At 40.3% G+C, this 17,165-nt stretch overlaps 2 protein-coding genes across 3 annotated transcripts in view; both read right to left on the minus strand.

Annotated features, from left to right (window-relative positions):
* The window catches only part of zyg11l (zyg-11 family member, cell cycle regulator, like), a 220,955-nt gene that overhangs the window by 71,356 nt on the left and 132,434 nt on the right, over nucleotides 1–17,165 (minus strand). The gene's annotated exons all lie outside the window — the stretch shown is intronic.
* Nucleotides 3,159–6,748, minus strand: LOC128024927 (uncharacterized). 2 transcript variants are annotated; one of them, XM_052610814.1, is made up of 9 exons: nucleotides 6,313–6,748; nucleotides 5,171–5,479; nucleotides 5,019–5,078; nucleotides 4,874–4,924; nucleotides 4,698–4,769; nucleotides 4,517–4,594; nucleotides 4,294–4,413; nucleotides 4,127–4,210; nucleotides 3,159–3,985 (listed from the first exon to the last, which is right to left on the minus strand). In XM_052610814.1, the coding sequence occupies exons 2-9, from the start codon at nucleotides 5,460–5,462 to the stop codon at nucleotides 3,816–3,818; spliced, it is 927 nt and encodes a 308-aa protein (XP_052466774.1). In that variant the 5' UTR covers nucleotides 5,463–5,479; nucleotides 6,313–6,748; the 3' UTR covers nucleotides 3,159–3,815. The 2 variants fall into 2 exon arrangements, with proteins under 2 accessions (XP_052466774.1, XP_052466783.1); XM_052610823.1 differs by lacking the exon at nucleotides 6,313–6,748 and adding an exon at nucleotides 5,968–6,040.

Consider the following 17,165-nt stretch of genomic DNA (forward strand, 5'->3'; position numbering starts at 1 on the left):
GGAGGAGTTACGGTCCGACTTTATTCAGTGGGGTCACTGCTCTGATGTAGTTTGTCATCCAGGGATAAGCCGCACCAAGGTTTTAGTAAAGCAACGATTCTGGTGACTACTTATAGTTCGCAACGTTTACGATTTTGTTTTGGCTTGCTCAGTTTGTGCCAGTGGTAAGTCGTCTAACCGATCTCCAGATGTGCTTCTTCAACCACTGTCTGTCCCTTCGAAACCCTGGTCACATATCGCTCTAGATTTTGTTACCACCCTCCCACCCTCTAATGGCATGATGGTCATTTTGACCGTATTGGACCGGTTCTCGAAGGCGGCACATTTTATTCCCTTGCCCAAATTGCCTACAGCCAAGGAGACAGCGGTCACTGTCATTGATCATGTCTTTCGGTTACATGGCCTCCCGGTGGACGTGGTTTCTGACAGGGGATCCCAATTTATATCAAAATTTTGGAAGGAATTTTGAAAATTGCTAGGAGCTACGGTTAGTCTGTCTTCAGGTTATCACCCTTAGAGTAACGGGCAATCTGAGCGAGCCAACCAGGATTTAGAGAGAATGTTGCGATGTTTAGTCTCCAAGAATCCTTCTTCCTGGAGCCAACAACTCTCTATGTTTGAGTACGCTCATAACATGTTACCAGTGTCAGCTACGGGCCTCTCTCTGTTTCAGTGTAGCATAGGTTACCAGCCACCTGTTTTTCCTAGTCTGGAGCCTGAAGTCGTGGTCCCCTCCGCTCACGCATTTGTCCAGAGGTGCCACCACACCTGGACCAGAGCCCGCGAGCCTCCCGTATACGCCGTGGGTCAAAAAGTGTGGCTTTCTACTAACAACATTCCGCTCTGTTCCGTCTCTAATAAATTAGCTCCCAAATTTATTGGCCCGTTTCCTGTCACCAAGATCATTAATCCATTAGTGTACAGGAGGATTCATCCTGCCTTCCATGTGTCCAAAATTAAGCCCATGTTTTATTCAGACATTAATCCACTTGCTTCCTTTCATTCCTTTCATAAATCGTTACACCATAGTTGTGCACAAGGGGTTTTTCAAAGCTCCAGACTTATTTGTTCATTAATGATGTCATCAGCGACTAGCAGACTTCAACGCGACATTCATCACATAAAAGTCGACTTTAAAAAAATCTGAAGTCATTTAACCTTTAATGTTAACTGTGACAAGATGAATGAAAAGGCCAGTTTGAACTGTGATGGGACGCATGTAACTAAACAACAGAGCAGTTGTTTTCTTCAGTTAAAGATGTAATTATGTTATTAGTATGTCCCAAAGTTGGTATTGTAAAAAAAATCACCACCAGCATTTGCATGACACCTATCTGGTGTTCAGCCACTTGGCCCATGCAGTCAGGGTGAGGTAATAAGGAGGAAGTAAGGCATGTGGGGGAAGTTAGTTGAGTGATATTTCCTGGTTGTAGAGTAGCACCTGAAGAAATTCATGAAATTCATGAACAAAGTCATGGCTTTGAAAAAGCTCTTTTGGAACCGTGAATGGTAACCTAAATTCTTTTGTGTCATATTAGTTTGGAACTGTCATGGTTATGTCAGGTTACGTTCATGAACTTTGTGTTTGTTTGCATTTATCCCTTGTGTTCCTTTGACGTACTTTCAGTCTCACTTGATTACGTTAGTCTGTTCACCTGTGTCTAGTTAATTTAGTCATTAGTTAATTTCTAGCATTTGTGTAAAAATCAAGTTAAGCACTTCAACCATAACTCCTTCAAAAACAGCTAGAAGCCTTGGAGTTATGATTGATGATCAGCGGACTTTCTCAGACCACATTGCTAAAACTATCCAATCCTGCAGATTTGCTTTATTCAACATCAAGAAGATCCGACCCTTTCTTTCGGAACATGCTGCACAACTCCTTGTTCAAGCTCTCGTTCTGTCCAGGCTGGACTACTGCAATACTTTCTTGGCAGGTCTTCCAGCCAGTTCTATCAAACCTTTACAATTAATCCAGAACGGCAGCAAGATTAATTTTTAATGAGCCAAAAAGAATACACGTCAGACCTCTGTTTATTAATTTGCACTGACTTCCAATAGCTGCTCGCATTAAAATTCAAGGCATTGATGTTTACCTACAAAACCACCACTAGCTCTGTACCCATTTACCTAAATTTGTTACTTCAGACTTATGTGCCTCTAAAAGCTTGCGTTCTGCAAGTGAACGTCGCTTGATTGTGCCATCCCAAAGAAGCACAAAGTCACTTTTACAGACTTTTAAATTAAATGTTCCCTCCTGGTGGAATGACCTCCCCAACTCAATCCGACCAGTCCTTAGCCATCTTCAAGAATCAGCTTAAAACGCATCTCTTCCATCTTTATTTGACCCTCTAACTTTATCACTCAATATTCTAATTCTATTCTTAAAAAAATCTAACTACCTTTCTAATCTTTTTGTATTCTATTTTTCTTTTATTTATTATGCAATTATATGTATGTGTGTATGTGTAAAGACCTCTAACTAGCTTGCTCTATTCTTTTATTTATTCGATCTGTTTTCTTTTTATTTATTATATTATTTAAAATCCCATGCTACGTGTACTGTGTTAACCTAATTGAGACTTGTTATAGCACTTATATATCATTGCTCTTTTTGTTGTTTTTGATTGCTTCCACTGTCTTCATCTGTAAGTCGCTTTGGATAAAAGCATCTGCTAAATGAATAAATGTAAATGTGTAAAGTCTGCCCATTCAGTTCTTTGAGTTGCCAGTTATTGTTTGTTTGATCTTGGTTGTGCTGAATTTTTTTCTCTTCTGTGGATTTATTAAATAACTGCTATTTGGAATTCTCCTTCCCAGATAGCAATGAGTCGGCGGACCGCTGGCGGCGCTCCGGCGGCAGTAGAAGCGTCAGAATAGCGTAATCGCAAACACGTTTGACGGTGCACCGCCGGCGGCAGCCGCTTTTTAGAAGCGGCAGCCGCCTTCCTACCGCCTTCGTTCCGCGGCCGGCCCGCGGGCCAACCGCCGTCCCGCCGCCGTTATATCAAAGGCGACCCTTCCGCGGCCCGTCGGAGGCAAACGCTATTTTCGAGCGATCGGTCGCCGCTTGCTTATTTATTTATTTATATATATATATATATATATATATATATTATGCAGTTTATCAAGAATAATGATTGATCAAACCAGACAAATTTCCATTTGACGTTTTAATTCCACATTTCAAAGTACAGTAACTGTCATTGAAACATGATGTCAGATCCCTGAAATATAAATAACAGAAAAAAAAGAGAAAAAAAAATAAATAAATACACACACACACACACACACAGTTTTCCAATTAAATTGTAAAAAAAAAAAAAAACAGCCTTAGCTTACAAGCAAATTATAACACTTACAATAATTGTTAATAATATAAAGAGGTCAGCTCTGGCATGAAAAGAATTACCAGTAAACATAAGTAATGAGTATATCTGGTACCAAAGAATGTGCAGGACACCAAAAAAAATTCAGGTATAACATCACATTTACAAGCCATTTCTAACAATAAGATAAGTGGTAATAATTTAGAATAAAGCTCTGGAGTAGAATAGACCACTATAATGGCATTGCTGACCTGGGGTACAAGATGTCTCTTGTATCTGTGATAAACATCTTCAAATATATATAAAAAAATACTGAGGTAAAAAAAGTAGTAGAACAGATATAACTGCAATGCTGACCTGTGGCACAAGGATTTACAAGCTATATTTAACAATATAATAAGTTAAGCACTATGATAATATCCACAGTGAACAGTGTGGATTGGGGAGTGCAGTCTGACACTTCTGGCTTCTTTAGGGGTCTTGATGTTACTGACTGCAGGATAAAGAAAGGGTTCCAGTTGTCAGTGATGCTGGGATGTCAGTAGTCAGCCTAGGTTTAAGGGGTCGGCTGTGGGTCCCTCTCAGCTGTGCGGCGCCTTTTTCCGCCTTCACGCCAAACTCTCCAAGACGTCGCAGCATTAAGGTCTGATCTGCACCTACAGGGGTTAAATAAAATAATAGTCAGTCCTGGTCCCTCAACTACTAAACTATGACATTTATATCTAGGTCTACTACATGTATAGGTGGCCCCAGTGGGAATTAAACCAACAACCACAGGTGTTGTTTGCAAGTTGTACCTGATTGCCCAGTGCGAGCAAACGTCTTCAACATTGTCCCAACTTGCTTCACCTGCTCTTGAAGTGAGCCGCTGTCATCCGAAGCTACAAAATGAAAGGCATATGGTAATTTTGTACATACATCACATACTCTTTCCTAAGTTTGACTTTTTTGTGCATGTTCTTACCTGCTCGTGCAGTGCTTTCCCTCAGAGCTTGGTTCTCCTCCCTCAGAGCTTGGTTCTCCTCCCTAAGGGCTTGGTTCTCCTCCATCACGGCTTGTTTTTCATTCTGGAGTCTCTGGAAATCTACATTAAAAAACAAAACAACAACAAAAAAAAAAAACACCTAAAGGCACTATTTTCAATACTTTTAAAACACTGGACACTAAGACATAGGCCTAAAATATACCTTCATAGCTGAAAACTTCATGCTGTACACGAGATGCCAGGGGAGTCCAAGGGCCAATTACAGAGCAATGACTTTCTCCTATTGATAATCATTGACGTAAAAATATGTTTGAAGTTATTGCATACATTTAATGAATTGGACTTAAAATGGAACACTTAGTTTAGCGCAACATATTACATACCTCCAGCGTTTTCACCCATATGCTGCCAGGGTAAATTTGCTGCTGGGGGTGTAAAGCTTAGTACTTGACGAGCTGGAAGAGCAAACATAACAGCTTTAACTTCAGTGCAGAGTATTGCATATTCAGTAATGAAACTATAATTGAACTGTGCAATGCTAATGGAATGTACAACACACCTCGACACCTTTCATCCAGAAACTGCTGCGGCGAGTAACCAGTCAAGTGTCCTAATGAAAAACAGATTATGATTAAAGGATTCCTTATCTTAAATAGAAGCAATAGTTTCCAAGACAAAAAAACGTCACAAATAACATCACTTACTTGTACTCAAACTCTTGGCTCTGTGAAGTGGAGTCTGAATTTCTGGGGAGAAACCTGGTTCTGAGAAAGAGGAAACAGAAATTTGAAAATCTAACAAAGGGTATAGTTTAGTGGCAGGATCACAAATCAAGCGTCACAGCAATTTTACATACCACCTCTGAAGTCTACAGATGGCACAACATTTGCCTGGTTTTCTGGAATCGATGCAACTTCTGGAGCATCGGGCAGCACTGAAACCTTGTTACCAGGAACAATGTTTTCAAAGCTCAAAAGAGGTTGTCCAAACGACAGCACTGCTGGTGCATCTGGAAGACTAGACTCCTCTTCATCAGAAGAGGCCTGGGGTCTGTACTTGGAATTTGAGATTCTCTTTCTCTTTCTCTTCTTGTCATCGTCCGTCGTTTCAACGCTAGAACCTGTTTGGAAGCGCACCAAATATCTCATCGCCTCTTGCCAACATTCTAGAGCAGGGAATAATGAATGAAAGTCAGTTATCCACCATAAACAGACAAAGAAAATACACAGATGAAATGCAGGAAAATCAAATGCATAAGTCAGAACCAAGCAACATTGCTTAACCTCAGTGTGTAAGTTACTGTAACAAAGGCACAACAGCATGTGTTAGCTAACAATTGCTAGCTGGACTAGCAGCTACTTGTTCAGACAAACAAAATCATTTAAACAACCTATATACAACGTTAGTTTTGTAAGAAAACACTAGATGTAAAGCTTTTGCTACGTACTGAAGCTATACACATTTCAACATGCTTGAACAGTGTAAAAAAAGGCGAAACAGCATGTGTTAGCTAACACTCTGAACTAGACTAGCAGCGTGCGTGTCGGAACAAACAAATGAAAACAACCTAACGTTACTGGTATCATCATTCGGTTTAGTTAGAAAACAACACAAGTTATACTGATCAGTCTTGTCGTAGATTTTGCTACCTACTGCTGGAACCACATTACCACATGGGCGGCGGCATAATTGTCCATACAAGTAACTGTAGTTAATTCGACTGACCAAAACTAACTTAAAACACATACGTAACGTTACTCACACTCGTATAAACATACGTATCTTAGAAGAAAAGAAAAACTCAACGCCTGGAAGAAACAAAGTAGCTATTACAGAAAGTTAATTGTAACATGGCGGCAACTTTGTAAACAAGGCTAACTTACTTTAGCCTTACTTTAGCTTGACTAGTAAGGCATGAACAAAGATGACTACAGATTTTACAAAGATAAACTAAAAACAATGTAAACATAATATTGCGTTAAGGAAACATGTACTTACTTAAACGATGGTAGTCCACAGAAACTCGCGATTGAACGGCGAACTGACGCGAATGTGTGCTCTAGTTATGTTGTTTGGGGAGGGGCCAGGAGCTCAGTGGCTCCAGTGCGTCATCGAGCCACCGTTTTAGCTCCGCCCAAAAAAAAATCCTGAACACAGCAATGGTGAAAACCTATACTTTCTAACATTTATAATGTGTTTACATTTTTTTAAGTGTTTTACTGTCTTAAACATTTGTACAGGTCGCAATTGCAAATTAATCCCTTATACATGTAAAAAGTCAAAAAAAAAAAAAAAAAAAAAAATCGAGGTTGGAAAAAAATGAAAGACATAAAATGACATTTCCTGGAATGGCAGAAAGACGAAATATTTCTAAATATTTCATAAATCTGCCAGTGCAGCTGTGAAACCAGAGGAGCTTTTAGATTTTAGTTTATCCTTCTGATCAGGTCAAAACAGAGATGTTCCTGTTTATGATAGGCTATTACCATGGTTGCAAATTAATAAAAAATTATAAAGTATAGACCTACCCAAGATTTTGGCCATGTTGCAGATGTCTTTCACTGTTCACTGATGTAGCCAGGCATTAGTGAAAAGTCTAACTTCATCAATTTATTCAGCTAAATTGTTCATACCATGAATTAAATATCTATTTTAAAACCTAATCAGAATCAGAAAGATATTTATTGCCAAGTAAGTTTTACAAAAGGAATTATTTTTGGTTTATGCATGTCTCAATTGTGCATAAATCAAAGAAATGTAAACAATTTTCACCTAAGTGCATAAAATAATTTTACATATAGCCTATTAGGCTACTCTATCGCTTCAGAGTTTCAAAGTAATTTAAATGTAATTTCCTAAACCGTACCTTATCATGGAATCAAGAGTCAAGAATAAACCCTAATGGCTTAAAAAAATAAAATAAAATAATAATAATAATAATAATATGGGATTTAATTCACATATAGGCTATTATGATTTTATAATCGCTTCAGATGTGAAAAGTAGTTAAAATGCTGTCAGTTCCACTTCCATTCTAACTCCCAACATGCTAAACATAGCCTTGGCTGCTGGTCGATTTTAGTAGAAATCCTTGTATTTCAAAGCGGCTTGCCGCCAGCCGGCCGCGGTCCATTAGACGGAGGCAACCGCCAAAGAAAATGAAGCAGTCGGCCCGCCGGCTTTTCGCCGGCGGCATCTCGCAAGAAATGGGAGTGACGTATTCGGCGGCAAACGTTTCATCCCCGCCAGCGGGACGCACCTATAGCCGACAGCTTAGGGCCGGCGGCAAAAAGAAGCCGTGCGGATATTTTTTGCTAGCTGGGTTAGGGCAACAACACGTGACAGGAACGACTAGAGAGAGTTAGATTTTGACAGAACTTTTGTTTTGGAGTGAACTATCCAATTAATGCACAAGTTTACTATTTACATTGTAAAAACAGTCTAGGCACAAAACATATATTGACAAATCCGTTAGTTCCACGTAGTTTGGCCTGCTTTGTGAAATGTTTAGCTTGTTGACGCAAACCTGAGACCAAAGACAATTCCACTTGTCATTTTGATCCGTAAGCCACCCTTGCCTCACAGGTTTTCGTCCTCTCAAGATGAAGGCTAAGAGATGGCAGCCAAATTCCCCTAATGGGGTTAAAGGGAGTTTAACCATCTAAAGAAGCTCTTAAAGCGTCAGAGATCTCATTGCTCTAAGGTGGTCCAGGCGTGTCTCCTCACTGCATTTCACATCAGTGCTTCTTTTGATATGATCAAATCCCCATAGACAGGCTTTTCTTCTTGATGGGCATAAATTCTTTAATTATATTTAATCCTGAATTTTTGGCATTGAATGTGAAGTATGAATCACTTTTGACGCTATAGAACGCTGTAATGCGGTTGCAAATAATAATGCGTAATGCTTGTAATGCAAATAAATGAGGGTGCATGAAAATGCTCCTTGATAATGGAACGATTAATTTTTTACGTTAATGCAGTGTCTTATCTGTGCACCAACACCTGTAGCGGCTTTTGGCATTCCCTCTTTCATGCTGTTTCAAAGCACACCTGTCCTCCTCAGGGCTAAATAAAATACCTGTACCTGGCAGACGGCAAAAACCACTCATTGCTGTCTGACATGGGGCTGTGGTTACGTCTCTAAAGTCTTGTCATTTTGCTTTATTAAGGCCCATTGACAGGCTGTTTGACACTGTGTGTTGGGTCAAAGGTGTCAGACCTCTGCGAGCGAGAGGTGGGTTTTACTGATTACGATGCAAATTACAGCTGAGCAGAGCCGAGCAACTGAGCTTCATAATTACAAGGGATGTTTCCACCATGAAAGGCCTCTTGAGAGACTTCATCTATATGTGTGTGTGATGGCCCCGATGCAGCCACACATCAGTGAGCAGTATGTTGCACACGCATATGCATACAAACACTTATTATTCATATGTTCTTGTAATTTTTCCTGCACATTCTTTAGTATTTCATTTTATTCTTTCAATAGTTTCTGTTTATATATTTATTTGGCAATAAGACCCAAACACGGTTTATTTTTTATTAAGATATTTGAGTTGTAGTACATCACTGTAGTACACACCCTGGTCTTGATTTTGTCGTTGTATTAGTAAAGTTGTTGGTTTTGTCTTCCCTTGTGTGTTAATGTGGACTAGTCCATTTGTATAAATGTGTCCCGGATTGTTTAACTGGTAGATCAGTTCAGTTTGTCTTTACACGCACTCAGTGTTTGAGTTTAGTTTGTTCTGTTGATCTCTTTTATAGGCCTAAACATTTGTTTTGATGATTTGGACTTTGTTTCCATTTTGAAACTGTCACGTACGGTGATACAAGAAGCACGGGAGAGATTCAAATGCAGGTAAAAGGTTTATTGAGGGGCAATCCAAAAAGCATAAACAGTCCAGGCAGGGTCAAAACCAGAAAATCCAAAAACATAAAAACAAAACAAGAACACAAGGTTAGAGCAGACTCTGGAAGGTATCATTCTTACGACAAGGACTCTGTGACAAAGACTCAGACAGACCGGGTATAAATACACAGAAGGATAATGGGGAAACTGGAGACAGGTGGGGGAACAATCAATTTACTAAAACAAGGAGGAAGGTGACCAAATAAGGGAACAGGAAGTGATAAGATGACAGACACCGTGGGAACGGAGGACACCTAGTGGACACCCAGGGAACACAACCCAGACACTGTGACAGAACTCCCCCTCTACGGAGCGGCTTCCAGACGCTCCAAGATAGACAACACAGAGACCAGGAGGGAGGTGGACAGGTGGAGGCTCAGGGGGAGGGACAGAGGGCCAGACTAACAGAGGGGAACAGAGACAGGAGTGAAGACACAAAACAAAAAACAAACAGTAACATGAAGCCCCCCCAGGGCGGAGCAGAAGACCACCATGTCCGTGTGGTCAGAGTGGAAGCCCCCCAGGGCGGAGCAGAAGACCACCACGTCCTCGTGGTCGATGCCTGCCAGAGTCCCCCAGGGCAGAGCAGATGACCACCACGCCCCTGTGGTCGATGCCGGAGTCCAACAGGGTGGAGCAGAAGACAAGCACGCCCCTGTGGTTGAGGCCGGAGTCCCCCAGGGCTGAGCAGCAGACCACCCAGTGACTTGACTTGACTCTGAAAGTTCAACGGTGACCCGCCTTGTCTCTGGAAGGTCCCCGGTGACTAGCCCTGACTCTGGAAGGCCATCTGTGACTAGCCCTGACTCTGGAAGGCCATCTGTGACTAGCCCTGACTCTGGAAGGCCATCTGTGACTAGCCCTGACTCGACTCTGGAGGGTCCACTGGAACTAGCCCTGAGTCTGGATGGTCAACGGTAACTAACCCTGACACTGGAAGGTCGACGGTGACTAACCCTGACTCAGGAGGGTCCATGAACACCTGACTTGACTCAAGAGGGTCAACCGGGAACTGACTCAACTCTGGAAAGTCAATGGCCACCTGACCCGACTTTGGACTGCCTGTGGAGACGTGAGACGCCTCGGCTTCGGGCACCACCTCTGGAACGGCTTTGGGCACCGCCTCGGTAACGGCCTTGGGCACCACCTCGGCCTCCGGAACAGCATCTGGCACCGTCTCGGCCTCCGGAACCGCAACGGACACTGCCTTAGCATCGGGCACCACCTCGGCCTCCGGAACAGCATCGGGCACCGCCTCGGTCTCCAGAACCGCAACAGACACTGCCTCGGCAATGTCCTCCTGGAAGGCATTGGCCCGCTCGGGAACATCCTCCTGGACGGCAGCGGCCTGCTCAGGAACGTTCTCTGGGCTTTGAGGAACGGTAGACGCCTGTCTCCTCCTCCTCCGCCCTCTATGATGGCGAGTCAGTGACACCTTGTCTGGAGACTCAGGCATTGAGTCAGCCATCTTGAGCTGTGGCGCTGGGCTGGCGGCCATCTTGTGCTGTGGCTCTAAGCTGGTGGCCATTTTGTGCTGTGGCTCTAAGCTGGTGGCCATCTTGTGCTGTGGCGCTGAGCTGGCGGCCATCTTGTGCTGTGGCGCTGAGCTGGCGGCCATCTTGTGCTGTGGCGCTGAGCTGGCGGCTATCTTGTGCTGTGGTGCTGGGCGGGTTCCCTCAAAGCAATCGCTTCTTTCCCTGCTCGGTGGCTGGGGAAGAAGCGTTAACCGACATACCGCTGTATCTCTGCGTGACGGAGTCCTTCTGTCACGTACGGTGATACAAGAAGCACGGGAGAGATCCAAATGCAGGTAAAAGGTTTATTGAGGGGCAATCCAAAAAGCATAAACAGTCCAGGCAGGGTCAAAAACAGAAAATCCAAAAACATAAAAACAAAACAAGAACACACGGGAAGAGCAGACTCTGGAAGGTATCATTCTTACGACAAGGACTCCGTGACAAAGACTCAGACAGACCGGGTATAAATACACAGAAGGATAATGGGGAAACTGGAGACAGGTGGGGGAACAATCAATTAACTAAAACAAGGAGGAAGATGACCAAATAAGGGAACAGGAAGTGATAAGATGACAGACACCGTGGGAACGGAGGACACCTAGTGGACACCCAGGGAACACAACCCAGACACTGTGACAGAAACCTTGGTATATGATTTTTTTTAATTCAGTAAAATATATATTTTTGGAATATATTTCTATGATCCTCCTTCCTTGACTGCTTGGTCCCTTACAGTGTGCCTGTTTGATCTGTAAGTTGAAATGATCATCTACAATCACATCTGAACGAAATGCACCATCCGTGATGTTTGGGAGCAGTAAAATCATTTGGAGCTTCACAGGAATTTGTATGCATGCCGTAAGTGATTTGAAACCGGGTCTTTGCACACAGTAACCCATTAATCCTAAATTTTAACTTGTTCTTCTGTTCTGTGCAAGAAGTGTCTTAGTAGTTTTCAAAGACTTTCCTATGGTTGTGGGGGAATAAAATCCATATCCATACCCAAGCCATATGGGATCACAATATCATTGGCCATGTAAACACTACAGCTATATGCAGTTGTCAGTTCATCTGTTAGTGCTTAAACCTTTTCTTTATACACACAGTTCCGTCATTTACGTGAGTTACAACCACATTCTACAATCAAATCGACTCCTGCTAAATCAGATAATGACAACTATGATGTATTTAAACATATCAGAGTTGTGGTGCAAGAAATCACAGGTGTGGAGATACATCTTGACTCAGTGTTGCAAGATCTTACTATAATTAAGGCAAATAATAAAAAAGCTTATAATAACTTAAATCAAAACTTGTTATTTTGGAAATAAGCCACATACCAAAATACTGTGTCCTGCACCTGTCTGCGTTATTAAATATGAGCCGTGCCCAAGCAACAGGCTCAAATATAATAGGCTTATAATATGTGGAAATGGCAACCCTTCAAGAGTGTGCTCTGCAAATTAGTCTTCCAAACATAAAACACGACTGCTCTCTTGACAGTAGTTTTAGTAAAGAATTTTTAGTTAGATTATTTGCTTTTTGTTGTTACAGAAATTACCATTCTAATGGCCAAAAATAACAATTAGTGATTGTTCAGAAAATACAAAATATGTCTACCCAGATAACAAATTTTGATTATAAAAAACCTAAACGTTTAGGGAACATTGTTTTGAAATGTTTCTAAAATGCTGAAATTCCCCCTTTTCTGGTCGTGATTATAAGTTTAATTAAAGGTTACAAAATCATTCCTTACAATATTCTTCTAACTATCTTTGACTGAAAATATAACATTATTTAAACACTTGTTTTGGATATCCTAAGAACATTAAAATGATCAGTTTTCTTTTTGTGATTATAACATTATTTAAAGGTTACTAAAACGTTTCTGATATTTTTTTTAAATCCAAATACATCTTGTTATTTGAACATTTATTTTAAATATTTTAGGAATGTTTTCTCTCAGCAAGAACATCAAGTAAAAACAACATGATGGGGATCAGAAAGTGTTTGTGAAAGTAGGGATAATGTTCCCTGTTAGCTGGGTAGCTGCTTGACAACACTTTCAAAACTGCACCTCCAAAAAAAAACAAAAAAAACAGATTAACAGCTGGATGTAGTTTGTTCTGTGCTCTTCTCATCTGTGTAATTAAACTAATTTGACTGCTGTTACTTTCACACAGTGTGCAAATTCATAAATGATATAGACGGTGTTAAACTTTTTGACTTAATTATTACATTCCAGCCATAAAATCTCAACTGTAGAGTCTTTGACTCTGAGAACTCAAAACCTTGTCATTCTTCCAACCCGTTTACTTAATGACACAATAGAATACAAAAAAATTTCAAATTTAGATCATTACAAATTGCACCCTCATGTTCTATTAAGACTCTAAGCATAGTGAGGTCCAAAATCCCGGTTAAGACTCTCCATTTTTTAAGCTAAAATGGATAACGCAAAGAATCTTTTATCCTTTTATCCTGTTCAGATCCCTTAATCTTGTGGCCATTCAGTTCTCTGCTGTTATTCTGTTCAGTGAAAACAGCACTTGCTTGGTTGTCTAGCTCTGGAATGCATCCGTACCGTAGAATTAAGGCCCGTTCACACCAAGCACGATAACTATAAAGATAACGATTAAAGATATCGTTCTAAAAATCGTTCTCAATATTAAAGGCTGTGTTGCAAGGTAAATTTTTTTACGAATTTGTGCAATTTGCTTGTTGGTTATAAACATTTAAACTGTTATCCATTGTATTTTATGTTGTATCACAAAATGGAATATAATACGAAAAAGTAGGTACTATCTTACAGCGGTCTCCTTTACCCCACAATGCATTGCATCACGTCACGTTGGGGAGAGAATTTACCAAAGCACGCCTTGAGAGCATTTAGAGTGACTAGAGAGACGAGTAGTAGACGCGCAGTATTCAGATGGCGCAGATTATAGATAAATAGATAAATATATAGATATATATATATATATATATATAGATAGATAGACTACATATATAGATAGATAGACAGACAGAGAGTGAGATAGAGAGATATCGACCAACAGCGACCCAAACGCACTCGCTTCCCTACAGCACAAACATATATATATATATATATGTGTGTGTGTGTGTGTGTGTGTGTGTATGTGTGTGTCGTTATTGTGCACTGCTGCTCATAGACTAGCTCCAGTGCTCATTGCTGCGATGCTAAATGATAGCAACTTACCAGGACACCTCACCAACTCTCCACTCATTCTCCTCCGACCAAGCATTTAATAAGCTTTGACAGACATCAGTTCTTGGCAATTCCTCATTTGCCCTCTAACGGCTGGCTCGATCGAAATTACACGACTGTGGGCCATCATACATGTTTTCTTGCCACCTCTTCCTCATCCCAGTCAGTCGCTATAACATTAGTTCTGATGCTGTGCGCATTCCAGGCAGGGTTTTTGAGCTCGTAATCACTATTTCATACCACTACTGACGACTTTGTACCATTCCAGGCGAGTTACACCAAACTTTCTGAGCGCAAGGAATTGTAACTAGATTATCTATTTTATTGCAACGTTACATTGACCTAAAATCGTTTTTTCTACATGTACCACTTGCATAAACACTGCATCCGTAGGCAGTATTATTCGTATGGGCTGTCATCGTTGTTTCTCGTGCTGTGTGACCTCGGAACTCGGGAGTACATCGATCTTGTACGAGACACGAGTTCACGGGTGGGAAGTCACGGGTTTGATTGCCGTTCCAGTGCACTTTCACGGGTTACGGGTTGCCTGGAATGCGGCATCATACTAGGCTGAGGCTACCTTTCCTCGACTTTTCCCCAACATCACCGAGTTGCATAAAAAACATTAATATCAAAAACTAAAACAATAGGTCTTTAAGACCATTTTTGAGACATTTTAAAAATTATATATACCTCTTGAGTGATTTATGTACCCATTAATCGAAAGTGGAGGTTAACCTGCACCATGGCCTTTAAAGAATAGCGGAGTCCACACCACAACTATAACGATAAAGGCACAGGGAAACGATATCGTTGGAATCACTTTCAGAACAATTTTTTTTTCTGATGAACGATAAAAACATTGGCAACCAATCAGAATCAATCCTGCTGTAACGAGCTCAAGAATTTAAAGCAGAAGACGGCGTCCACTTAGAATACACAAGCAATATCGTTCGCTGCGCGGGACGCTAATATCATTATCTTTATAGTTAATATATATATATATATATATATATATATATATATATATATATATATATATATATATATATATATATATAATATTGTTTCACTGAGAAATGAAACTGCACTGTAGACGTGGAATTGTTGATTTTTTTTATCAGATTTATTCAGACATTATATATTTTCTGAATATCACCAATTCATCTCGCATTTTCTCACATTTTACCCGACAACAAACAACAGAGAATTGTAATATATATTTATTTAGTATTGCATCCATATACAGTTTTGCATGTTGCAGACACTGTCTAATTTGATATTTTCAAATACCCCCCCCCCCCCATTTGTTCTAAATCCTTAATTAACCCCTAATTTACCCTGCGTTCAATGGCATCCCCAGTGTTGAGCGGTCAGACAGGGGGCTGGGCACTAAAATGCAATTACGGAGCAGAAGAATGGCCAAGCTTAGCAATTTGCCCGGTTTAAGGCAAGGAGATTGTAAGTCTGAGGCCACTTGGAATTTTGTGCCTGCCTTTTGTGGGAAAAACAGTGGGATGGCAAAAACCACCCTTTGTGAAGTAATTACTGGAACAGGTCGTGAACAGCAGCAGCAGGCTTCACTAATGATAACCCCTCTCCTCTCCCCCTTCTAGTCACCTTGTCATTGATACACTTACGCTGATATAAGCACACTTCACTGCTGGGTGGGTTCACACAATGGAATTGTGCTGAAAAAGTGATTGGTTTTCTGCTTGTTAATTACATGTAACCAGTCCAAAATCCATCAGATTTAACCCATGTAATGCATCATCCACAAAAAGACAAAGTGCTAATTAATGAAAAACGTTTAAACATCTAAAGATTAAAGTCAAAAGTTGGTCAAAAGTCATGTCACCTTATTTCTATAGCGTCTTTCAACAATGCAAATGGTTTCAAAGTAGCTTCACAATAAGAAAAATTCTGCTTTAGGCTAAGCAGCTCTAAGCAGTGTCATTATTCAACTCAAGGCAGTTCAGTGTTGGTTAAGTTCAGTAAAGTTAATCTATTTTGAAAAGTAGTTCAATTCAAGCAGTTTTATAGGAGGCAGCAATTTTGGTTTTTAGCTGGATACGTCAAGTTACTAGTTATCAAATTTTTCATATCAACTGTGCATTCAGTTATTTTTATGAATTGGTATGTTTTGTTCATCTTCAAATAAATATTGAGCTGAGTCAGCTTAGAAGTAAAACTAACTCCATGTTTCTTAATGATGTATTCCAGGTAATATACAAGGTGAAAAGCAAACACTCCTAGTATTGAGCCCTGTGGTACTCCATACGGAACAATGGGAAACTTCTTCATTTACTGATAATGGAGTAACACCTCTTCCAGCAGCTACCTTAACTTTCCCCGAAAGTCTCCCATCCAGGTACTGAACAAGCTCAACCATGCTTAGCTTTACCAGTCAAGAGCTATGGGGCTGCCAGCTGCAGGTTATTGCAATGGAGCTTCTCAAATGTTCGCACACCCGTGATTATGTGATCATCACAAAGAAAACTTACAAAATCTAAGTTCATGTAAATTAAAAAAGACAAAAGTAATTCAAATCAAATCAGTAAAACATTTATGCTTATTTAAAATGTCAGTTTTGTGAACTTAAAAGAAACAGAATGTTCTAAATGCTCATCAAGGTTAAATTAATTTAAACTAGTCAGGGTTATTAAACCATTTTTAACATTTAATTTCCCCCTGCTCCATACAATTAACTCCTTTGAGCATTAGGGTTTAAAGTGTAGTAATGACTAGAATTGAGCTGGAGCTGACTGTAACGATGACACTATGTGTAATTGCCTCAACAATAAAAAAAAAAAAAAAAAAAAAAAAAAAAAATGGCAGAGCCCTTTAATGATACATTCAGAGGTTTAAGCTCAGGTGTCTTTTCTGTGAATCCAAACGGAGCAGGCAGTCAAAACATGATGTTACAAGAACAACTGTGAGTGTCATGTCCCAACATTCTCATTACACATTGTTCGTAGTCATTCATCTAACACTTCAGAAAGGCTACCTGAAACCTTCCATAGCACCAGCATACTAAACCCCAAACATTATAATTTAGTTTAAAAAAAAAAATGCTTCAGTATTGCAATTAATCCATGCACTAGATCTGAAATACATGACGTAAGGTCCATTGTTTTGAACAGTAATGAAAATACATTTTCAAGACTTCAAGATAAATTTATTTGTATAGCGA

The sequence above is a fragment of the Carassius gibelio genome, chromosome A2, assembly GCF_023724105.1.
Source record: "Carassius gibelio isolate Cgi1373 ecotype wild population from Czech Republic chromosome A2, carGib1.2-hapl.c, whole genome shotgun sequence".
NCBI classification, from domain to species: domain Eukaryota; kingdom Metazoa; phylum Chordata; class Actinopteri; order Cypriniformes; family Cyprinidae; genus Carassius; species Carassius gibelio.